At 47.2% G+C, this 25762-nt stretch overlaps 2 protein-coding genes across 2 annotated transcripts in view; one reads left to right on the forward strand and one right to left on the reverse strand.

Moving 5' to 3' along the window:
* Positions 1–5018, forward strand: part of znf106a (zinc finger protein 106a) — a 91920-nt gene extending 86902 nt beyond the window's left edge. The window contains exons 19-21 of the mRNA XM_086003825.1: positions 2645–2716; positions 2976–3122; positions 3554–5018. Of these exons, the coding sequence (XP_085859951.1) occupies positions 2645–2716; positions 2976–3122; positions 3554–3610 (276 nt within the window). The 3' untranslated portion in view covers positions 3611–5018. The remainder of the gene's footprint in view (positions 1–2644; positions 2717–2975; positions 3123–3553) is intronic.
* A 4158-nt stretch (positions 5019–9176) lies between these two features.
* heatr4 (HEAT repeat containing 4) overlaps positions 9177–25762 on the reverse strand; it is a 102002-nt gene continuing 85416 nt past the window's right edge. The window contains exons 5-7 of the mRNA XM_086003826.1: positions 11404–11569; positions 10277–10341; positions 9177–9505 (exon numbers count right to left, since the gene is read on the reverse strand). Of these exons, the coding sequence (XP_085859952.1) occupies positions 9413–9505; positions 10277–10341; positions 11404–11569 (324 nt within the window). The 3' untranslated portion in view covers positions 9177–9412. The remainder of the gene's footprint in view (positions 9506–10276; positions 10342–11403; positions 11570–25762) is intronic.

A 25762-nucleotide genomic window follows, 5' to 3' on the forward strand; every position in this document is an offset into this window, starting at 1 on the left:
CTCAGTGCGAGCCTCGTGCAGTACTGTAATATTAAATATAGGCCCATTCCATATAAGATGGCAGGTTATCAGATAATCAACAACTTACATTAATATAGCACCTTTAACCTAGTAAAACATCACAAGACGCTTCACCGGAGCATTACCAGACAAAATTTGACAAGGATTTGCATAAGGAGAAATTAGGGCAGATGACCAAAATCTTGGTCAAAGAGGTAGGTTTTAAGGAGTGTCTTAAAGAAGGAAAGAGCAGTGGAGAGGTTTAGGGAGGAAATTCCAGAGCATAAGGCTGACACAGCTGAAGGCACAACTGCCAATGGTGGGGTGAAGGAAATTGCGGTTGCATAAGAGGCCAGATTAGAGGAATGTAGAGTTTTTGAAGGGCTGGAGGAGGTTAGAGATAGGGAGGGGTGAGGCCATGGAGGGATTTGAATACAAGGATGAGAATATTAAAATCGAGTCGTTGTCTGACCGGGAGCCAATGTAGGTCAGCGAGCACAGGGGTGATGGGTGAACGGACTTGGTGCGAGTTAGAATACGGGCAGCAGAGTTTTGGATGAGCTCAAGCTTACAGAGGGTAAAACGTGGGAGGCCGGCCAGGAGAGCATTGGAATAGTCAAGTCTAGAGATAACAAAAACATAGATGAGCGTTTCAGCAGCAGATGAGCTGAGGCAATGGTGGAGTTAATAGAATGGTTACTGCACAGAAGGAGGCCATTCAGCCCATCGAGCCCGTACCGGCTCTCTGCAAGAGCACTTCAGCTAGTCCCACTCTCCCGCCCTTTCCCGTAGCCCTGCATTTTTTTTTCCTTCAGGTACTTATCCAATTCCCTTTTGAAAGCCACGATTGAGTCTGCCTTCACCACCCTTTCAGGCAGTGCATTCCAGACCCTAACCACTCACTGCGTAAAAATGTTTTTCCTCATGTCGCCTTTGGTTCTTTAACAAATCTGTGCTGGCTTTCCTTAATTAATCCACACTTGTCCAAGTGGCTGTTAATTTTGTCCCGGATTATCATTTCTAAAAGCTTCCCCACTACCGAGGTTAAACTGACTGGCCTGTAGTTGCTGGGTTTATCCTTGCACCCTTTTTTGAACATTTGCAATTCTCCAGTCCTCTGGTACCATCCTCGTATCCAAGGATTGGAAGATTATGGCCAGTACCTCTGCAATTTCCACCTTTACTTCCCTTAGCATCCTAGGATGCATCCCAACCAGTCCTGGTGACTTATCTACTTTAAGTACAGCCAGCCTTTCTAGTGCCTCCTCTTGATCAATTTTTATTCCATCCGGTACCTCCACTATCTCCTCTTTCACTATGACTTTGGCAGCATCTTCTTCCTTAGTAAAGACAGATGCAAAGTACTCATTTAGTACCTCAGCCATGCCCTCTGCCTCCATGTGTAGGTCTCCATTTTGGTCCCGAATCGGCCCCACCCCTCCTCTTACTACCTGTTTACTATTTATATGCCTATAGCAACAGATTTTTAGATTCCCTTTTATGTTAGCTGCCAATCTATTCTCATACTCTCTCTTTGCCCCTCTTATTTCATTTTTCACTTCCTCTCTGAACTTTCTATATTCAGCCTGATACGATGTTTTTTCAGGCTGTGAAACTGGTTAAAACATTTCTCATTCTATATTCACTTGTATTCTCAACCTGACATCTGTCATACGCCCCCTTTTCTGCTTCATCTTACTCTCTATCTCTTTTGTCATCCAGGGAACTCTGGCTTTGGTTGTCCTATCTTTCCCCCTCGAGGGAATGTACCTCGACTGTACCTGAACCATCTCCTCTTTAAAGGCAGCCCATTGTTCGATTACAGTTATGCCTGCCAATCTTTGATTCCAATTTACCCGGGCCAGATCCGTTCTCAACCCACTGAAATTGGCCTTCCTCCAATTAAGTATTTTTACTCTAGATTGCTCCCTGTCCTTTTCCATAGCTAATCTAAACCTTATGATACTGTGATCACTGTTCCCTAAATGTTCCCCTACTGACGCTTGCTCCACTTGACCCACCTCATTTCCCAGAACCAGATCCAACAAAATCCTCCTTCCTCGTTGGGCCATAAGCGTACTGATCAAGAAAGAGTAGGCGGTCTTGGTGATAAGAGGATATGGGGTTGGAAGCTGATCTCAGGGTCAAATATGACACCGAGGTTGTGAATGGTCTGGTTCAGCCTCAGACAGATGTTAGGGAGAGGGATGGAGTCGGTGGCTAGGGAATGGAGTTTGTGGTGAGGACCGAAGACACTGGCTTATGCTTTCCCAATATTTAGTTGGAGGAAATTTTTGCTTATGCAATATTGGATGTGAGATGCGGGAGTGGGAAGAGAAGCCATTGCAGGTGATTTTCTGGCTCTGCCTGGGTAGTTTAAGAATGGAACCAGGCGAGGGCAGTTGCACCCAGCTGGACAACGGAGGCGAGCTGTTGGGAGGAGGATGGCGTGGTCAACCGTGTTAAAGGTTGCAAACAGGTCAAGAATGACAAACTATTATTGGGTCTAAGTAGCACCCAGGCCAGGTACGAAAAATATGCAGGACTATGGGGAACAAGCAGGGGGGAGTGGGTTATTTTTAGAAAGCCAGCAATTGTGAAACTGATGGTATAGTTTTGACGAATGACTGTTCTTTGCCTATAGATCTACACGGGCTGTTACGACGGCAGCTTACAGGCAGTGCGACTGAACCTGATGCAGAATTATCGCTGTTGGGTAAGTGTGAAAGGAGCTTCATACCTGGGGTAGACAGTTGGGTGCTGCTATGCTTCGCTCACACGGTATCTCTGCCTGTTTCCCTGTACCCTGATGGTAGACTCTCTTCCGTGTGTTGATTCATTCAGGAGGCTGATGTGTTTCGAGAATGTGTGTGTGTGCGCACGATGCTGGGAGAGCCAGTGTTGAGTCCTGCTGGTTTATTCTAAGGATGCTCTCTCTCTTGCCCCTTTAACTGTCCGCCTCGGCTCCCTTGCAGTGGTCTGGCTGTACTTTGATTTTTGGAGTCCTGAAGCACCTGAAGCATCACCTGCTGTCTGACCACAACAACCCCTCTCTCCAGACCCTGAAGTGTCGCTGGCGCTACTGTGAGGCATTCTTCACCGTGAAAAATGGGTCCAAACAGGTGAGGCAAGAGGGCGAGTGTTGGAGGGAGCGGAGCGTGTTTGAAGGAGGGAGGGGGGCGGAGGGAGTGAGGGCGGGAGGAGAAAGGGGGTTGAAGGAGTTCAATGACTGGTTAAAAACCTGGAGCACCAGGACACTGCTGTCAGGGTTATCCCAGTTAGCACTTTGTACCTGAGAGGGGGAATTGCAGTAATACAGAGAGTTACAGGCTGGAATCTGATCTGGGATGACAGGGGGTTTATATATAGAATAACAGATAGCTAGAGTGAGTTACAGACTGGAATCTAATTGGGGGGGAGGTTTATATATAGTAACGAGTACCTGGAGGTTGCTATCTCACCTGTCGGGCACTGCGGGTTGGTCAGCTGGCTGGCTTTCACCCTTGTTTTACCGTCTGTGATATATTGAAGCTTTGTCTGTTGATTTTCCCAGGATGTCCCCAAGCACCTGTGCCAGCACGCTGAGGAGAACAGTCACCTGGACCCATGAGACATTTGACCTCCCAAATTGGGAAGCAGTTTAAAACTCTTTACCATATACGACGGTCTTTATGTGAGACATTTCCATCATTCCGAGTTGACAGTCTCTGTGAACTTACTGCAGATCCCGGAGGAGTCTCGGTGACTTCACCTGCAGCTGTTACGGATTATTCGTCTGCCCTTTAACATGGGCTGCGTTGTCTGAAGGACGAAAGTTGACAGAATGGGACTTTAACGGCATGAAATGAGCAAAATGATAGGAATAACTGATCGACAGTGACTGCTGCACAAGTGTGTCTCAGTCTGTATGTGGGTGTGTGTCTGAGTCTGTTTTTGCGAGTATGTCAGTCTGTATGTCGGTGTGTATTGCCTGAGTGAGAGTTTGTGTATCTGTATGCGTGTGTGTGTTTGTGTGATTCTGTAGATTTCCTAACTGAAGCACACTGTCGCAGTTTCCCACAGTTCGATGAGCTGCTATGTGGAATCCCCACTGATTCCTGCAGACTGATCTCTCATTTTGCGTAGTGATTATTTTCTACTCTTCGGTTATTAATTTTGTGCCTAATAACTTGATACCAAACTGCATACAGACAAAATTGTAGTTTCTGAATCTGTACCGAGTGGGTTTTTTTTAATATCTGGGGTGGAATGTGTGTGTGTGTGTGGGGCTATGAGACAGTGGAAGGAGACTGAGTCGGTGCAGATGATGATGCCCAATCCGCACTCTGAAGGGGGGGTCTCGATTAAAGCCAAGTCCTGTTGGTGAAATCTCCTGGCCAGCCCCTGTAGCTGAGGGGAGACTAGTTCTGGTGGTTTTTTTGAGGTTTTGTTAACACTGTGTGATGCCTGCTGCATATCACCATGGTTTTATTTATTCTTTTGTCTAAATTGAAGTCTTGGATAAGAATGTAGTTTGACACAGCGAGTGGGGGGGCTGGTCACAGGCCTTGAGCCACGGCGCAGTCTGACCAGGACGGTGCCACTGGTTTTTTAGGTAAAGTTTTATTTTTCTTCAAGATTTTAAGCCAAAATGTACAGAGGTTGATGATTGGACGAGGTAACAAGAAAAGGTTCTTCGAAGGAAGAAGTGATCTGAATCAAGCTCTGCAGTGTGAGGTTGCGTATTGTGCGGCCTTACTCCATTGAACGTGTGGCACTGAGGCTGCGTATTTTGCCCCAACAGTTTGTGTGTTGTGTGCGCTGTAAGGCGGCGTATTGTGCGTGCCATGAGACTGTGTATTGTATGCGGCCGTGAGGTTGTGTGTTGTGTGGCTGCGTATTTTACGTGCGGTGCGCACCGTGAGGCTGCGAATTGTCCGAACGTGATCGGAATGAGAATGTTTACAATAAATGATTTTACAAAGATTGGAAACTATTCCAAGAATCCAAATAAATGTGACAGAGGATGTATTTCTGGAGCTGGTTCGGTGTGTAATGATTTGAGCTTTTCTCAGACCTCCTAACTTGGCCTAATTTCTGACCAGTCACTTGATTTTTTTTAATGTACAAAATGGACAGGAAAAGACCATTGAATGCATCAAACCTGGCCCATCCAGACAACCCCCTTCCCCCAGACTCGATCTCCTGGGAGGTCAAAAAACAGGGGTGGGGGGGATCTGTGGCCAACCTAGGAAGAACTGGGAATTTCCTCTGACTCTTTAAGGCTCCAGGAGACTGGTCCTTTAACATTCTGCTAATCCCAGGTAACCTGCAATCACCCTTGGATTGGGGGTGCTGTCTGTTGAAGTCCATACTTTGCGCACTCTTCGATCAGCTGTTCCAGAGGGCCGTGACTCTGTGAAGAGAAATACTTCCCAAACATCGAACCCAGCTCTCTAAACCATGACCGTTCCAATGCGACACGAGGGCAGCAGGAACACAACCACCTCCAAGTCACACACCATTCTGACTTGGAAATATATTGCCGTTCCTTCATTGGCTCTAGGTCAACATCCTGGCACTCCCTACCTAATAGCATTGTGGGAGTACCACACGGACTGCAGCAGTTCAAGAAGACGGCTCACCACAACCTTCTCAAGGGCAAGGTCAGCTGTGGCTCAGTTGGTAGCACAGTCCCCTATAAGTCAGAAAGTTGTGGGTTCAAGTCCCAGTCCAGGGACTTGAGCACATAAAGCTAGGCTGACAATCCAGTGCAGTGCTGAGGGAGTGCTGCACTGTTGGGGGTGTCGTCTTTCGGATGAGACGTTAAGCTGAGGCCCCGTCTGCTCTCTCAGGTGGACGTAAAAGATCCCATGGCACTATTTAGAAGAGGAGCAGGGGAGTTATCCCTCAATCAACATAACAAAAACATCTGGTCATTATCTCATTGCTGTTTGTGGGAGCTTGCTGTGAGCAAATTGGCTGCCATGTTTCCCACATTACAAAAGTGACTCCACTTCAAAAATACTTGTGGGTAGGTAGTACAGACTTTAAAAAAAAATCAAACTGAAATAATTTGCAAGTTAGTTGGCAGTATATGTCAGTCAACTGGAAGTAGGTCACTGACCAGGAGTTAATTAGATAGTGTGGTTGGGAGCTGACGGACTAATTGAAATGGGTTTGTTTGAATTTATAGGGTGATAGCCCAAGTCTCCCCAGTCTTTCCCAATAATTCAGACCCCTAACACTAAGGACCAGCCTCGTGGCTCCTCTCAACACTGCCTCCAGCACTTGAATGTGTGCCTTTTGTCTTAGTGACCACAGAACTGGACACGGTGCTCAAGGTGGGTCTGATTCCTTGATTACATTTGTTGCCCTGCGTTCTTACAATAACCCTCTGGGAAAAGAAAAAAATCCTGACATCTAAACTAGTCTATGCTTATGTAACTTGTACACTCCATGGCTAACAAAAGAAATTAAAGGTAGTATTAAATCAAAGGAGGAAGCTTATAAAGTTGCCAGAAAAAGCGGTCAGCCTGAGGATTGGGATTTTTTAGAAATCAGCAAAGGGGGACCAAGAAATTGATAAAGAAAGGGAAAATGGAATATGAGCACAAACTAGCGAAAAATATAAAAATGAATTGTAAAACTTCTATAGGTATGTGAAAAGGAAAAGACTGGCAAAGGTAAATGTAGGTCCTTTACAGTCAGACGGGAGAATTTATAATGGGGAATGAGGAAATGGCAGAGAAATTAAGTACAGGAAACTTTCGTTTAACTGGAGGTTAAATGTCTGGAAAGCTCTATCTACCGGCAAAATTCAGGAGCCGTTTCCTATAAGTTTTTTTACTTGTTGCTTTTTTTTTTCCAGTCAGGCTCTGCAAGGTCTAGCTGAAGCTGTTGCTTAGCTACAGAGACGCTTTTAAGCTGCGGCCGACTGTTTTGAAGCGCAACAGGGTTTGTTGATTCACACGGAGCTCAAAAGCGCTGGTTTCTACGGCAGTTTTGATAGTACGGCACCAGCTCGGTCCCGTCAGTGCCGGATACCAGAAAGTTTCCGTCTTCACAGAGGAAGACACAAAAAACCTCCCAGAAATACGAGAAAACCAAGGGTGTGGTGAGAATGAGGAACTTAAAGAAATTATTAGTAAAAAAAACAGTACTAGCAAAATTAATGGGACTAAAAGTCGATAAATCCCTACATCCTAGGGTTTTGAAAGAGGTTGCCATTGGGATAGTGGACGCATTGGTTGTCATCTTCCAAAATTTTATAGATTCTGGAACGGTTCCTGCAGATTGGAGGATAGCAAATGTAACCCCGCTATTTAAAAAAAGGAGGGAGAGAGAAAACGGGGAACTACAGACCTGTTAGCCTCACATCAGTAGTTGGGAAAATGCTGGAATCTATTATAAAGGATGCAATAACTGGGCACTTAAAAACTAATAGTAAGATTGGGCAGAGTCGACATGGATTTATGAAAGGGAAATCCTGTTTGACAAACCTATTGGAGTTCTTTGAGGATGTAACTAGTGGAGTAGACAAAGGGGAACCGGTAGATTTGGTGTATTTGGATTTTCAGAAGGCCTTTGATAAGGTCCCACACAAGAGGTTGGTGAACAAAATTAGGGCACATGGAATTGGGGGTAATATACTAGCATGGATTGAGAATTGGTTAACAGACAGAAAACAAAGAGTAGGGATAAACGGGTCTTTTTCAGGATGGCAGGCTGTGACTAATGGGGTACCGCAAGGATCGGTGCTTGGGCCCCAGCTATTCACAATCTATCTCAATGATTTGGATGAGGGGACTAAATGTAACATTTCCAAATTTGCTGATGACACAAAGCGAGGTGGCAGTGTCAGTTGTGAAAAGGCTTCAAGGGGATCGCGACAGGCTCCGTGAGTGGGCAAGAACATGGAATATAATGTGGATAAATGTGAAATGATCCACTTTAGTAGAAAAAACAGAAAGACAGAGTATTTCCTAAATGGTGAAAGATTGGGGAATGCAGATTGTCAAAGGGACCTGGGTGTCCTTGTACATGAGTCACTGAAAGTGAATGTGCAGGTGCAGCAAGCCATTAGGAAGGCAAATGGTATGCTGGCCTCCATTACAAGAGGATTTGAGCACAGGAGTAAAGAAGTCTTACTCCAATTATATAGGGCCTTGGTGAGACCACACCTGGAGTACTGTGTACAGTTTTGGTCTCCTTACCTAAGGAGGGATATACTTGCCATAGAGGAAGTGCAACGAAGGTTCACGAGATTGATTCCTGGGATGGCGGGACTGTCGTATGAGAAGAGATTGAGTAAACTAGGCCTGTATTCTCTTGAATTCAGAAGAATGAGGGGGAATCTCATTGAAGCATACAAAATTACTACAGGGCTCGATAGGGTGGATGCTGGGAGAATGTTTCCCTTGGCTGGGGAGTCTAGAACCAGGGGCCACATCCTCAGGATAAGCCATTCAGGACTGAGATGAGAAGAAATTTCTTCAGAGAGTGGTGAATCTTTGGAATTCTCTACCCCAGAGGGCTGAGGAGGCTCAGTCATTGAGTATATTCAAAACAGAAGTCGATAAATTTCTGACTACTAAGGGCATCAAGGGATATGGCGATAGGGCCGGTGAATGGAATTCAAATAATCTCTGCATGTACACAGTCTAATTGCTTCATCATTTTAAATACTTTAGTCAAACGCAAACTGCGGGGAGACCGAGTAAACAGACGTAGCTGCCTAAGTCTATCGTGATAGCGAAGGGTTTTGTAACTAGGTATTAGAAAGAAAGACTTGCATTTATATAGCGTCTTTCACGACCACGGGACATCTCAAAGCGCTTTACAGCCAATGGAGTACTTTTGGAGTGTAGTCACTGTTGGTGCATTCCAGATCTTAACAACCCTCCATGTGAAGAAACTTTTCATTTCTCCTCTAATTCTTTTAAGTTACTGACCCACTTGCCCTATCGAGTCCCCTCATAATTTTGAATACCTCTCTATTAGGTCTCCCCTTAAACTTAACTTTCTCTGCTCGAAGGAGAGCAATCCCAGCTTCTCCAACCTCGCCATATATCTGAACTCCCTCATCCCTGGCATCATTAAAAAAAAATCTCTTCTGTGCCTTGACATTCTAAAGTGTGGTGTCCACAATAATTGTACACTACTCCAGCTGAGGCCTAACCAGTGATTTGCATAACTTGGTTTTGTATTCAATTCCTCTAATTACAAAGCCCAGTGTCCCATACACTGGAGAGTGTTCACAAATTCTTCCACTCTGCACTCATTACTTCAGCTTTTATTTCAGGCATGTTTAATAAACTTCACTTGCCATCTGAAAATCTAAAAGGGACTCTTCCATGCTTTCCGTTTCCTCTTGTAATTGGCTGGCATATGTTAGATGACTGAGCTGCTCTTCTGCCTGCACCGCCCTGGACTATTGCAACTCGCCCCCACTGATGCTGTAGCACCTGGCGGACTTCTGCTCCCCCATCTGTGATCCTGCTGGAGAGGAGCAGTCCACAACCGACTGCAACAAAAGGAGACAATGTTAGGACCGAGTCAACAACAGCTGGAACTCATGAGGGGGCTGATCCAGGGGTTGAGGCTCGCCCCTGTGCCAGGAATGCATTTAAAGGCTGGCGATAGAGGACCAACCATTACAGCAAGGCAGCAGCAGATTAGAGAGTTGAGGCCATGGACTGGAAGATGAGGACGAGCATGGCAGGGGTTTCAGTAGTGTGGGGTCTGGTGATGATTGGAATCTGTTCTGGCTCAATGCTGGACAGGAAACAGAGGTTTCTCATGGACAGATTCAGCCTGAGCAAGGGAAGAGAAAAATGGGATGAGGCATCCACGGGGATGAAAAAAAGACCACAAGAAATGGGGAGAGCGAGAGCAAGTCGGAAAGAGCAAGCAAGAAGGGGAAGAGTGCGGGCAAGGGACGAGAAAGAGACGGGGGAGAGAGCGTGAGCAAGGGTGGGGAGAGCGGAGAAAGAAAGAGCAAAGGGAGCGAGCAAGCAAGAGGGGAGAGAGATCGAGTGAGGACAGCGCAAGCAAGAGGGAGAGAATGCGAGCAAGGAGGGAGAGAAAGCGAGAGGGGGAAGAGAGAGCGAACGAGGGGAGGGAGCGAGAGAAAGCGAGCGAGGGGGGGGAGAAAGCGAGTGTGAGCGAGAGGGGGAGAGAGCAAGAGGGGAAGAGTGCGAGGAAGAAGGGAGAGAGAGAGAGCTCAGGGCCAGGCCAGAACCCACAGTATTGATCAGGCACAGCCTGTGAATAATCTGCTACAATGGTCAGTTACCTGGATTTCTGCCTCACACTCCTTAAGATCCTCATAGCTGATCTGCATCGAAGGGAGACTTGGAGCTGAAACAGAATGAAAGTATATTGAGCGAACGTACGCTGGACCTCCTCACCCTGCTGCCCACACCTTCGCCTAGATGGCCTTGTAACGAGTGGGCTGGGACTCTGCTCCCACACCACCATCCTGGTGATATTAGCACCAGGCTCAAGTCCAGCTATTCCCGTGGACTCCCACCACAGTTAAGTGGGACTCCACCATGTGCCCAGGCTTTTTTAACCCTATTGTCCTTCATTCCAGTCACACCCACGGTCCCAGTTACTGACTCTCAGGGTGTATTTCGATGGGTACTGGCTGACCTCCAATCTGCGAGCCCAGTGAGTTATTGGGCGAGGAGGGAGGGGCACCGAGCCCAGTGAGTTATTGGGCGAGGAGGGAGGGGCACCGAGCCCAGAGTTATTGGGCGAGGAGGGAGGGGCACCGAGCCCAGAGAGTTATTGGGCGAGGAGGGAGGGGCACCGAGCCCAGAGAGTTATTGGGCGAGGAGGGAGGGGCACCGAGCCCAGAGTTATTGGGCGAGGAGGGAGGGGCACCGAGCCCAGTGAGTTATTGGGCGAGGAGGGAGGGGCACCGAGCCCAGTGAGTTATTGGGCGAGGAGGGAGGGGCACCGAGGCCAGTGAGTTATTGGGCGAGGAGGGAGGGGCACCGAGCCCACTGAGTTATTGGGCGAGGAGGGAGGGGCACCGAGCCCAGTGAGTTATTGGGCGAGGAGGGAGGGGCACCGAGCCCAGTGAGTTATTGGGCGAGGAGGGAGGGGCACCGAGGCCAGTGAGTTATTGGGCGAGGAGGGAGGGGCACCGAGGCCAGTGAGTTATTGGGCGAGGAGGGAGGGGCACCGAGGCCAGTGAGTTATTGGGCGAGGAGGGAGGGGCACCGAGCCCAGTGAGTTATTGGGCGAGGAGGGAGGGGCACTGAGGCCAAGCCTGATCCCAACATCTACACATTAGCCCTTTCAGTAGGCAGATGATCATTCCAACATTTGGCCCTCTGCCAATCCATCTACTCTCCCCATTCCCCCATCAGCTTCAAATCATGGCCACGGCTCCCTTCAATTCCTCATGCACACCGGTCACGTTCTGGTTCAGTTGCTCGATCCGTTCGCTCAGGACTTTGAGATGTTCTGGTTGTGTTTGGAGATTGATCCACTCAACCTGTTGGGAGACATTCAACTTCACCTCCTCCAGTCTTAGCAACTTCCAAATCACAACATCTTTCTGGCACAGTGTATGGACCTGTTTATAGCAAAAAAACAGCTTGTAAACTTGTTGCTCATCAAGGTGAGGGATGTCGGTGCTTTCCATTTCGAGCACCTACTGTGAGCTTCAAACACTCCCAGGGCAGGGACAGCACGGGTTAGATAGAGCAAAGCTTCCTCTACACTGTCCCATTAAACACTTCCAGGGCAGGTACAGCACGGGTTAGGTACAGAGTAAAGCTCCCTCTATACTGTCCCATCAAACACTCCCAGGGCAGGTACAGCACGGGTTAGATACAGAGTAAAGCTTCTTCTACACCGTCCCATCAAACACTCCCAGGGCAGGTACAGCACGGGTTAGGTACAGAGTAAAGCTCCCTCTACACTGTCCCATCAAACACTCCCAGGGCAGGTACAGCACGGGTTAGATACAGAGTAAAGCTTCTTCTACACTGTCCCATCAAACACTCCCAGGGCAGGTACAGCACGGGTTAGATACAGAGTAAGGCTTCTTCTACACCGTCCCATCAAACACTCCCAGGGCAGGTACAGCACGGGTTAGATACAACAACAACTTGTATTTATATAGCACCTTTAACGTAGTAAAACGTCCCAAGGTGCTGCACAGGAGTAAAATAAGACAAGAAATTTGACACCGATCCACATAAGGATAAATTAGGGCAGGTGACCAAAAGCTTGGTCAAAGAGGTAGGTTTTAAGGAGCGTCTTAAAGGAGGAAAGAGAGGTAGCGAGGCGGACAGGTTTAGGGAGGGAATTCCAGAGCTTAGGGCCCAGGCAACAGAAGGCACGGCCACCAATGGTTGAGCGATTATAATCGGGGATCCTCAAGAGGGCAGAATTAGAGGAGCGCAGATATCTCGGGGGGGTTGTGGGCCAGAAGGAGGTTACAAAGATAGGAAGGGGTGAGGTCATGGTGGGATTTGAAAACAAGGATGAGAATTTTGAAATCGAGGCGATGCTTAACCGGGGGCCAATGTAGGTCAGCGAGCACAGGGGTGATGGGCGAATGGCACTTGGTGCGAGTGAGGACACGGGCAGCCGAGTTTTGGATGACCTCAAGTTTACATAGGGTGGAATGTGGGAGGCCAGCCAGGAGTGCGTTGGAATAGTCAAGTCTAGAGGTAACAAAGGCATGGATGAGGTTTCAGCAGCAGGTGAGCTGAGGCAAGAGCGGAGACGGGCGATGTTACGAGGGGGAAATAGGCGATCTTTGTTATGCTGCGGATATGTGGTCGGAAGTTCATTTCAGGGTCAAATATGACACCAAGGTTGCGAACAGTGTGGTTCAGCCTCAGACAGATGTTAGGGAGACGGATGGAGTTAGTGGTGGGGACCGAAAATAATGGCTTTGGTTTTCCCAATATTTAATTGGAGAAAATGTTTGCTCATCCAGAACTGTGTGTCGGACAAGCAGTCTGACAATTTAGACACCGTGGAGGGGTCGAGAGAAGAGGTAGTGAGGTAGAGCTGGGTGTCGTCAGCATAGATGTGGAAACTGTGTTTTCGGATGATGTCACCAAGGGGCAACATGTAGATAAGAAATAGGAGGGGGCCAAGGATAGATCCTTGGGGGACACCAGAGTAAAGCTCCGACTCCATCTCTGGGGATAGGTTATCGACCAATATTTACTACAAGCCCACTGACTCCCACAGCTACCTGGACTACACTTCCTCCCACCCCGCTTCCTGTAAGGACTCTATTCCATTCTCCCAGTTTCTCCGCCTCCGCCGTATCTGCTCCGACGACGCCACCTTCCACACCAGTGCTTCAGACATGTCTTCCTTTTTCCGCAACCGAGGATTCCCCTCTACTGTGGTTGACACGGCCCTCGACCGTGTCAGTTCTATCTCCCGCACTTCTGCCCTCACCCCTGCCCCTCCCTCCCAGAACCACGATAGGGTTCCCCTTGTCCTCACCTTTCACCCCACCAGCCTCCACATTCAACGGATCATCCTCCGGCATTTCCGCTACCTCCAAAGTGATCCCACCACCAAACGTATCTTCCCCTCCCCTCCCCTTTCAGCATTCCACAGGGACCGCTCCCTCCGAGACACCCTAGTCCACTCCTCTATCACCCCAAACAGCCCTTCCTCTTCGCCCGGCACCTTCCCGTGCAAGCGCAGGAGATGTAACACCTGCCCCTATACCTCCCCCCTTCCCACTGTCCAGGGCCCCAAACACCCCTTCCAGGTGAAACAGCGATTTACTTGTACTTCTCGCAATCTAGTATACTGTATTCGCTGCTCACGATGCGGTCTCCTCTACATTGGGGAGACCAAACGCAGATTGGGTGACCGCTTTGCGGAACACCTCCGTTCAGTCCGTAAGGGTGACCCCGAGCTTCCGGTCGCCTGTCATTTTAATTCACCGCTCCATTCCCAATCGGACCTCACCGTCCTTGGCCTCTTGTATTGTTCCACGGAAGCTCAATGTAAACTCGAGGAACAGCACCTCATCTTCCGATTAGGCAGTCTGCAGCCTTCCGGACTCAATATCGAGTTCAACAATTTCAGATCATAAGCTCGGCCCCCATTTCATTTTCTCTTGTAATTGTTCCACTCCTTTCCCCCCCCCCCTTTCCTTTTGTTTCTCTCTCACACCTGGCAGCTATCTTTTGCCCTGCCAGTACACTTTACACCTAATCCCAGCCTATTACCATCTCGTCTAGCTTCTAATCTCTTTTACTTCTTTTGTTTCTTTTATTCTTTTGTCCGATCGCAGCCCTGCCTCCAATCTAGTTTCTTTTCTTTCCAGTTTTGAAGAAGGGTCCAACCCGAAACGTCAACTCAAATTTCTCTCCACGGATGTTGCCTGACCTGCTGAGTTTTTCCAGCATTTTCTGTTGTTATTTTAAAGCTCCCTCTACATTGTCCCATCAAATGCTCCCAGGGCAGCTACAGCACAGGTTAGATACAGAGTAAAGATCCCGCTACACTGTCCCATCAAACACTCCCAGGGCAGGTACAGCACGGGTTAGATACAGAGTAAAGATCCTGCTACCCTGTCCCATCAAACACTCCCAGGGCAGGTACAGCACGGGTTAGATAGAGTAAAGCTCCCTCTACACTGTCCCACCAAACACTCCCTGAAGGTAAGCATGCAGGTGCAGCAGGCGGTTAAGAAGGCAAATGGTATGTTGGCCTTCGTAGCAAGAGGGTTCGAGTACAGGAACAAGGATGTCTTGCTACAGTTGTACAGGGCCTTGGTGAGACCGCACCTTGAGTATTGTGTGCAGTTTTGGTCGCCTTACCCGAGGAAGGACGTTCTTGCCATGGAAGGAGTGCAGCGAAGGTTCACCAGGCTGATACCTGGGATGGCAGGAATGACGTATGAGGAGAGATTGTGTCGATTGGGATTATACTCACTGGAGTTTAGAAGATTGAGAGGGGATCTCATCGAAACCTATAAAATTCTGTCAGGCCTGGACAGACTAGATGCAGGAAGGATGTTTATGATGGCCAGGGAGTCCAGAACCAGGGGTCATAGGATAAGGGGTAAGCCATTTAGGACTGAAATGAGGAGGAATTTCTTCACCCAGAGAGTGGTGAACCTGTGGAATTCTCTGCCACAGAGGGCGGTGGAGGCCAGTTCATTAAATATATTCAAAAAAGAGTTGGATATATTTCTTAAGGCTAAAGGGATCAAGGGATATGGGGAGAAGGCAGGGACAGGGTACTGAATTTGGATGATCAGCCATGATCTCATTGAATGGCGGAGCAGGCTCGAAGGGCCGAATGGCCTACTCCTGCTCCTATCTTCTATGTTTCTATGTACAGCACGGGTTAGATACAGAGTAAAGCTCCCTCTACACTGTCCCATCAAACACTCCCGGGGCAGGTACAGCACGGGTTAGATACAGAGTAAAGCTCCCTCTACACTGTCCCATCAAACACTCCCAGGGCAGGTACAGCACGGGTTAGATACAGAGTAAAGCTCCCTCTACACTGTCCCATCAAACACTCCCAGGGCAAGTACAGCACGGGTTAGATACAGAGTAAAGCTCCCTCTACACTGTCCCATCAAACACTCCCAGGGCAGGTACAGCACGGGTTAGATACAGAGTAAAGCTCCCTCTACACTGTCCCATCAAACACTCCCAGGGCAAGTACAGCACGGGTTAGATACAGAGTAAAGCTCCCTCTACACTGCCCCATCAAACACTCTCAAGGCAGGTAGAGCACAAAAGAGAGGGACGATGCAGACATTGTAGTTGAGGAGGAGGGTGAAATATTAGATGAGATAAGCATAGTGAGAGAGGAAGTATTAAGGGGTTTAGCATCTTTGAAAGTAGATAAATCACCAGGCCTGGATGAAATGTATCCCAGGCTGATAAGAGAAGCAAGAGAGGAAATAGCGGAGGCTCTGACCATAATTTTCCAATTCTCTCTGGCTACAGGTGTGATGCTGGAGGATTTTCAATGTTGTACCTTTGCTTAAAAAGGGAGAAAGGGATAGACTGTGTAATTACAGGTCAGTCAGCCTAACCTTGGTGGTGAGCAAATTATTGGAAAAAATTTTGAGGGACATTATTAATCGTCACTTAGAAAGGCATGGATTAATCAAGGACAGTCAGCATGGATTTGTTAAGGGAATGTCGTGTCTGCCTAACTTGATTGAATTTTTTGAGGAGTTAACAAGGAGAGTTGATGAGGGTAGTGCATTTGATGTAGTCTACATGGATTTTAGCAAGGCTTTTGACAAGGTCCCACATGGCAGACTGGTCAGAAAAGTAAAAGCCCATGGGATCCAAGAGAAAGTGGCAAATTGGATCCAAAATTGGCTCAGTGGCAGGAAGCAAAGGGTAATGGTCGATGGGTGTTTTTGTGACTGGAAAGCTACTTCCAATGGGGTTCTGCAGGGCTCAGTACTAAGGGGGCGCAAAGCAACTAGCGCCCAGATGCGGCGCCGCCTACGCCTCCCGTGAAATTCAGCGGGAGGTTAGCGGCAGCGGTAACTGGTAGCGCCCCACGGCGCTGTGCCGCCGGCGATGACGTCATCACGGTGCGCAGTGCCCCAGCCGCGATCTTCAGGAGCGCCCACTGACTTACCGCCGGACGCTATGTCCGACGGGGTCAGGGGGGCTTGCCTGCGGCCGGGGAGGCGCTATTTAAAGGTGAGGTGCGGGGGCGGCCATTTTTGTTGCTGGCCGCCTGCCAGCACCTGCCTCCACTCCCGACCCCAGCCTCCTTACCCACCCCCCCGCGGATTGCTGGCTGTGTTCCATGAGTCCGGCACTTCTCTCGAGTGCCGGGCTCTTTTGCCAGTACTCCCGATCCCCAGGGACCCAGCTGGGTCATGCTGCGCAAGGCCCCTCCCCTTTAAGAAGAGAAGGAAGGCCTGCAATACCACGGCATGACGTGCCACAGAGCGCCACGATATTCCCTTCCAGTAGCGCCATGCTTCCCTCTTGGGGCACTACCACTCAATTTCTGTCGCGGGGGTGCTTATTTTTCCGGAGCGCTAAAAGTAGCGCCCCGGCGAAGTTAGCACCCCAAAGGGGGCGCTACTCAATTTTTAGCCCTAAGTCCCTTGCTTTTTGTGGTTTATATCAATGATTTAGATTTCAATGTAGGGGGCATGTTAAAAAGTTTGCAGATGGTACAAAAATTGGCCGTGTGGTTGATAGTGAGGGAGAAAGCTGTAGACTGCAGGAAGATATCAATGGACTGGTCAGGTGAGCAGAAAAGTGGCAAATGGAATTCAATCCGGAGAAGTGTGGGGTAATGCATTTGGGGAGGGCTAACAAGGCAATGGATGGAATACACAATAAATGGTAGGACACTGAGAAGTGTAGAGGAACAGAGGGACCTTGGAGTGCATGTCTACAGATCCCTGAAGGTAGCAGGCCAGGTAGATAAGGTGGTTAAGAAGGCATACGGGATACTTGCCTTTATTAGCTGAGGCATAGAATACAAGAGCAGGTTGGTTATGCTTAAACTGTTTAAAACACTAGTTCGGCCACAGCTAGAATACTGCGTACAGTTCTGGTCACCACATTACAGGAAGGATGTGATTGCACTAGCGAGGGTACAGAGGAGATTTACAAAGATGTTGCCAGGACTGGAGAATTTTAGCTATGAGGAAAGATTGGATAGGCTGGGGTTGTTTTCTTTAGAACAGAGGAGGCTGAGGGGAGACTTAATTGAGGTGTATAAAATTATGAGGGGCCTAGATAGAGTTGATAGGAAGGACCTATTTCCCTTAGCAGAGGTCAATAACCAGGGGGCATAGATTTAAAGTAATTGGTAGAAGGATCTGAGGGGAGTTGAGGAGAATCTTTTTCACCCAGAGGGTGGTGGGGATCTGGAACTCACTGCCCGAAAGGGTGGTAGAGGCAGGAACCCTCATTGCATTTAAAAAGTATTTGGATAAGTGCCGTAATCTACAAGGCTACGGACCAAGAGCTGGAAAGTGGGATTAGGCTGGATAGCTCCTTTTTGGCCGGCACAAACACGATGGGCCAAATGGCCTCCTTCTATAATTCTATGATCACTGAAACAGATCATCTGGTCATTATCACATTGTTATTTGTGGGATCTTGCTGTGCACAAATTGGCTGCTGCGTTTCTTACATTACAACAGTGACTACACTTCAAAAATTCTTCATTGGCTGTAAAGCACTTTGGGATATCCCGAGGTTGTGAAAAGTGCTATAGAAATGCAATTCTTCTTCACATTTTCTCCTGGGAGTAAATATAAGGCACGGAGCCAACAGTGATGGTCCTTTTGCTCATTAACTACTTCAGCTGCTATCAACATGGAAGGTGAAATCGGCTTAGGATTGACTTCATTCTCAGAGAACGTTATTTTGTTCTATTTGAAGCTCTGGCCGGTTTCCTTTGATGAGTAGCGTGGGAGATAATCAGATAAAGAGATTTCACCCCTGTACGTCCTGGCTCTAATTTGTTGTGTCCCCTTGATCTGGACTCTCCCACCAGAGGAAATCATTTCTTAGCTGATCATCTTGCTCCAAAGGTATTCGACTTTATGTAAAACCCATGTTGTGGGGTCCACGGACAGACTCAACGATTATAGCATCATAGAGTCATATGACTTGGGAGGAGCAAGGCCATGGAGGGTGGCCTTCAGGACTCAGTATTAGCTGATCCAGTGCTAACATCCCCGCATATTGCTTCAGTGAGGAGCAGTGTGCACGTCGGTACTCTGGACCGGTTCAGTTGAACCAGACTTCAAACGGTACGTCCAGATCTGGACCCAATCTCAGAGAGAGGGGCCTGGTACTCAACTTCTAAAACTCTAGGTGCTTTTGGGCAACAGCAGGGGACTACTGGGATCAGCCAATCAACATGCAGATAGGTGTACCTACAGGCAGTGTGGTCTTGGCATTGCCAGTGTGATGTTACCTTTTGTGCGTGGACAATGTGTGCAACAGGAGATTAACTTTGGCCCTTTCATTCAATTCATTTGTAGGAACCCACAGCTTCACTCTGCACACTCTCAACGCCCGGGGTGGTAGGGGCGCTAAAAGAAACGTACTACTGAGCAGAGAACGTGAAAGCAGCCACAACAACATTGCTCAACCAGTGAACCAGCCAGTTACCTGGTATAAATGGCACCCAATCCAGCTACAAACCACACATGATTTCAGAGTTGGACGCAGACGACAGAAACCAAGATGTACAATGAGTGTAAACAATGAGGGGGGCACAACCTACTGCTCCCTGTACAATCAAGGGTCACGCCAACAACAGTCAGTAGGCCAAGCAGATGTGAGAGGCCCTCACGTACACGGTCACCACGGGGTCAGGCTTGAAGAATATCTACAGTGTCAGACATCAAGAGAATTATGCAATAATCATGGGCGATTTTAATTTTCATATAGATTGGACAAATCAAATTAGCAAAGGTATCCTTGAGGACGAGTTCATAGAGTATATTCAGGATGGTTTCTTAGAACAATATGTTGTGGAACCAACCAGGGAGCAGGCTATTTTAGATCTGGTAATGTGTAATGAGGCAGGATTAATGAATGATCTCATAGTAAAGGATCCTCTAGGGAAGAGTGATCATAGCATGATTGAATTTCACATTCAATTTGAGGGTGAGAAACTTGGGTCTGAAACTAGTGTCTTAAACTTAAATAAAGGCAATTACAAAGGTATGAAGACAGAGTTGGCTAAAGTGGGCTGGGAAAATAGGTTAATGGGTAGAAAAGCAGTGGCAGACATTTAAGGAGATATTTCATAACTCTCAGCAAAGGTATATTCCAGTGAGAAGGAAAGACTCTGGCCTAGAAATTCGGTTGGTTGCGCCAGCGATTAGTGCCTAATGAGCCCGAGATTTGGGGCGTTACCCAATTTTCGGCCGGGCGCAGTGATCCCAGCGCTTCCTGCCATATTGAGTAGCCTTTTAGCGCCGGTACTAACTCTTTGTGCCCGCTCGCGGGCGCAGCCAGATTATGACATCATTTCATTGTGCAATGCCTTTTTGGCGCCCCGGACCGGAAATTCAGTGGCGCCCCCTCCGTTCCGCCTGGCGCTATTAGTGACAGTTGGATGGAATGTTACCAGGTCCTTCTCAGACTCGGGGGGTGCTCTTTAAAGGGGACAGCACTAGTATAAAAGCAGCAGCCATTTGGCCTGGCCATCCTGCTCGCTGCTGGAGAGAGTTGCAGACCTTCAGTTGCAGAGAGTTCTTCTCATTGAGCCAGAGGAGCCTTGGGACCTTCAGCCCTGTCCAGAACAGTTTGATCCTGAGAGATTACTGCGTCTTACTCGTCTGACAGAATAATGGGAGCTGCTTTGGAGGGGAACATCATCCTGGCTGAACAACTGGCAAGGGCACAGAGATGGAGGGAGAGAGGGCCAGGACTGGCCAGAAGGAGGAGGGCCAATGGATGTCACCAAATCCGACCATACGCTGCCAGGGTTTTTAGGCAGCAGGTCTCATACCTTACCATGTCGGAGGAACAGTGTCTGCGAAGGCTCAGATTTGGTAAGGATGTTGTGACTGAGCTGTGCCACCTGCTTGCTCAGGATCTGCAGCCGCGGCTACGGTGCAGCACCTCTCTGTCGGTGGCCGTGAAAGTCACTGTTGCCCTCAACTTTTACGCCAGCGGCTCATTTCAGGCAGCAACTGGGGACATCTCAAATATCTCACAATTTGCGGTGCATTGCTGCATCCGGCAAGTGACAGCTGCCCTCTATAAAAGGAGGTGCGAATTAATCACCTTCCCCGTGACCCTGGAGAAGCAAGGGGAGCGCGCGCAGGGCTTCACGGCTATTGCGGACTTCCCCATGGTGCAGGGGGCTATTGATTGCACATACGTGGCTTTGCGGGCGCCATTACAGAATCCTGAGGAGTTCCGCAACCGCAAGGGGTTCCACTCCCTTAATATGTTCATTAATAAATAGACATTCTTATTATGAACACAGCTAGCTTTTGCTAGTTACTTTATTGAGCACATGTGGACTAGGTACTGTATCTGTAGAGGCTTCCATCTTGACTGCTGCCTTGTGGGTAGCCTAGTGCCTCATGGGTAATGTAGTCTTAACATACATACAGCTGGGTAGTGTAGTCTTATACATACAGCTATATACAGCTCTACGGCTCCACCTAGTGTCCACTATAGAATGACATGTTATTGATCATTACATCCCCCTTTGAGGTTTAACAAAATCAATATCCATCAACTTTCAAGAAAACAATAAAGATAATATCAGTAACACTTTTGTTAGTGCTCTATAAACATAAACATTTTCAAAACACTCAACACATTTTCAAAGCTTTACATTGTACTCAAAGATTAAGTCTATCAAGCTTCTTTACTTCACGTGTGGATCTTCTCAACACGGGTAAGTCTGATGTGTCTTCATGAGATTGTTCTGGCGGTGAATGACAAGATGCAGTTGCGGCATTGTCATCAATCTGGTCTTGAATAGTCTCTTGTGTTTTTAGGAGGGAATGGCGGTTCCTCCTGAGAATCTGTCCTTCCTCAGTTCTAACAGTGTATGACCTTGGTCCTACTTCCTCAAGAACTGTAGCTTTCCTGTTCCATGCATCTGGATCCTCAATCCTGACAACATCATCCCTTCTCAATGGTTTTAGAGTTTTGGATGACTTGTCATAGTATGATTTCTGTTTCAGCTTTAACAGTTGAAGTCTCTGTCTCAGTTCCTCACTTTGCTGTTCTTTTGCACAGCAGGGTAGCATGGTGCGCAACTTGTGACCCATTAGTAGTTCAGCAGGTGAAGAACCACAGTCTAAAGGTGAGGCTCGGTAGCGCAGCAGGGCGAGATAAGGATCAGACTTGCTTTCTGTCGCTTTCTTCAGTAGCTGCTTGAGAACTTGAACACCTTTCTCTGCCTTACCATTTGACTGAGCATACAAAGGACTGGATGTGATGTGCTGAAAGTCATAATGTGCTGCAAACTGTTGCCACTCCTTACAGTTGAAGCACGGACCATTGTCGCTAACGGCAATCCTGGGAATTCCATGTCTGGCGAAGATGGATTTCACATGCATTATGACACTGCTTGCTGTGGTGCTTGAGAGCAGCGCCATCTCAGGATAGTTAGAATAGTAGTCAATCACTATTAGATAGTCTTTACCATTTAAATGAAAAAGGTCCATACCAACCTTTTGCCATGGTGCTGTTGGTATGTCAGCTACTATCATTGGTTCCTTTGCTTGTTTGTTTTGGTGTTTCTGACATGTCTCACATTTGCCTATCATGTTCTCAATGTCCTTATTTATGCCAGGCCAATAAACTGTCTCTTGCCCTCCTTTTGCATTTTTCAATTCCGAGGTGTCCCTCATGAATCCTTTTGAGCATGTCTTGACGTAGAGCCTGTGGAATGACTATTCTGTTCTGTTTTAGTAATAGTCCACTTGCGACACTCAATTCTGACCTTATGTGAAAATATTTTGGACAGGAACCTTTTGGCCAACCATGATGAATGTTCTCTATTACTGTTTGTAATACTGTATCTTTTACTGTTTCTTCTGCTATTTGCTTTGATTTTGTGTCTGACATGGGCAGCGCAGCAGTGACCATACTCACATGAACATCCACGTCTTCTTCAGTAGAGCTCACATGACTCATTGTGGGTGCTCGGGATAGTGCATCTGCTAATACTATGTATTTGCCTGGTGTGTAGATCAGTTCAAAGTCATATCTTTGCAGCTTCATCATGAGTTGTTGAATCCTTGGAGACATCTCATTCAGGTTCTTTTTTATGATGGCAACCAGTGGGCTGTGGTCTGTCTCAACTGTGAAGGTGGGAAGTCCATATATGTAGCCATGAAACTTTTCTAGTCCAACTACCAAGCCTAGACATTCCTTTTCAATCTGGGCGTATCGACACTCAGTATCAGTCATAGACCTGGAGGCATAGGCAACAGGCTTCCAATCTTCACCCTCTGCTTGTAGCAAGACCGCACCTAGGCCATCTTTTGATGCATCCGTTGACACTTTGATTCTTTTTGTTGGGTCAAAGAAGGTGAGTACAGGTGTGGTTGTCAGCACTGTTTTGAGGTTTATCCACTCTTGTTCATGTCTTTCTGTCCATGCGAACTCATTTGTTTTATGTAGCAGGTCTCGCAGACAGGCTGTCTTGGCTGACAAGTTAGGAATGAACTTTCCAATGAAGTTTATCATCCCCATGATGCGTAGCACTCCTTTTTTGTCAGTGGGTCGGGGCATTTTGAGTATGGCATTTACTTTTTCCATATCTGGCTCTATTCCTTTACCAGATAGATTATCTCCTAGGAAAGTGACTTCCTGGACGCCAAACTGACACTTGGCTTTGTTGAGCTTCAGTCCATTCCGGCGTATGCTCTGTAGCACTTTAGGCAGTCTCTCATTGTGTTCTTTCAGTGTGGAGCCCCAGATGATGATGATGTCATCAACATAGACCCGAACTCCTTCCAGACCTTCAATTATGTGTTCCATCGCTCTATGAAAGATTTCAGATGCAGATATTATCCCGAAAGGCATTCTGAGGAAACAATACCTGCCAAATGGTGTGTTGAAGGTACAGTATTTGGTGCTCTCTTCATCCAGTTTTAGTTGCCAAAATCCTTGTGAGTCATCGAGCTTTGTAAAGTATCTGGCACCTGACATTTCACTGGTGATTTCTTCTCGCTTGGGAATCTGGTAGTGTTCACGTTTTATGTTTGCATTTAAGTCCTTTGGATCCATGCATATTCTTAGATCATTGTTCTTTTTCTTTACACATACCATGGAGTTAACCCAGTCTGTTGGCTCTTCGACTTTCCTGATGACTCCTAGTGTGGTCATTCTGTCCAGTTCATTCTTGAGCCGGTCACGCAGGGGTGCTGGAACTCTTCGTGGAGCATGTACCACTGGCTGAGCATTCTCCTTTAGCTGGATCTTGTCAGTGAATGGTAGAACTCCAAATCCTTTGAACACATCCTGGAAATCATTCACTACAGAATCCACCGAGTCATCTGGTCTGCTTATGGCACAGTTTATATGGTAGACTCTCTTGACCAGTTCTAATTCCTCACAAGCTTTGTCACCCAGTAGTGAATCAAGTCTTTCAGCCACAACAGAAAACATGAGATGATGCACTTTGTCTTTGACTGTCACTGAGTCTGCATACACCTAAGCTATCTATCTATTTTATGTCCATTATAGTCCTTCAGTAGTACTGACTTTTTCTGTATTTTGGGCTTTTCTTTCATATTGTTAATGTCACTCATACTGATTAAGTTTGCTTTTGCCCCAGTGTCTAGTTTCAAGGTAACTAATGCTCCATTTACCTGCAGTGGGATCATCCATTTGTCCACTTTTACTGCATTAACTTTATGTTCAGCATTGTCCATTTCTGAGGGCTGCACATTTTCTGTATCCTTTTTGATATCGTCACATGACACCATTCGTACAAAAATTGTCTCACTTAAATCAGTGTCCTCAATTACATTAACTCGTTGCCCTTTCTTAGTTTTTACTTTAGAAAAGCATTGTTTGGCAAAGTGATTCTTTCCATTACACTTTGTGCACATTTTTCCAAACGCTGGGCATTGCCTTAACGGGTGTTTGTAACCACAGCGTTTACAATTAAAAATTTCATCCTCCGATTGCTTTTCATTTCTGTTCTGCCCACGTTTCTTCCCCTTGTAGGACACAGCACCGACAGCAGCATTATCACTCATTACAATCGCATCATTATTGATTTCACTGAAAGTCTTCGCGTGCTTTCGAGCTAGCTCGCTGGCTTGGCATATTTTCACCGCATTTTCCAAATTTAGTTCGGTTTCTCTCAACAGACGTTCCCTGACTTTTTTTATCATGAATACCAAACACAATCTGGTCACGACTCATGGATGCTTTGAGCTCAGAGAAATTACATGTCTGTGCTTTCAGTTCAGATCAGTTATAAAGCTATCAAAAGTCTCATTTTGCTGCTGTGTCTGAGAACGGAAGATGTATCTTTCATAGGTCTCATTCTTTTTGGGAGAGCAATGTGCATCAAATTTTTTTAGCACATCTTCTAATTTTTCTCTGTTCTCCTCTGGATTAAATACAAATGTATTAAATACCTCTATCGCCTGTGGGCCTGCAACCATAAGCAGCAACGCTATCTTCCTTGCGTCTGGCTTCGTACCAAATCCGATGGCTGCAATGTAGAGTTTGAATTGTTGTTTAAGAGTCTGCCAATTGTAGTCAAGATTTCCTGTGAGTTTCAAACGCTCTGGTGGCTTCAAATTCTCCATGTCGCTTTTCACAATTTTTAGCAGATCTTCACCATCCTGGTACCATCTTATGTTCATTAGTAAATAGACATTCATTCTTATTATAAACACAGCTAGCTTTTGCTAGTTACTTTATTGAACACATGTGGACTAGGTACTGTATCTGTAGAGGCTTCCATCTTGACTGCTGCCTTGTGGGTAGCCTAGTGCCTCATGGGTAATGTAGTCTTAACATACATACAGCTGGGTAGTGTAGTCTTATACATACAGCTATATACAGCTCTATGGCTCCACCTAGTGTCCACTATAGAATGACATGTTATTGATCATTACACAGCTGGTCTGTGATCACCAGCAGATGATCATGGCGGTCAACGCACAATTCCCTGGCAGCAGCCATGACGCGTTCATCCTGCAGCAGACCTCAGTGGCTGACCTTTTTGAGGCCCCGGCTCACCCACGAGGCTGGCTTCTTGGCGACAAGGGCTATCCTCTCTGCCCATGGCTCATGACCCTGCTCCGTTTGCC

Source organism: Somniosus microcephalus, chromosome 12 (assembly GCF_052327205.1).
Source record: "Somniosus microcephalus isolate GS21.2 chromosome 12, FLI_Smic_1.0, whole genome shotgun sequence".
Classification (NCBI taxonomy): domain Eukaryota; kingdom Metazoa; phylum Chordata; class Chondrichthyes; order Squaliformes; family Somniosidae; genus Somniosus; species Somniosus microcephalus.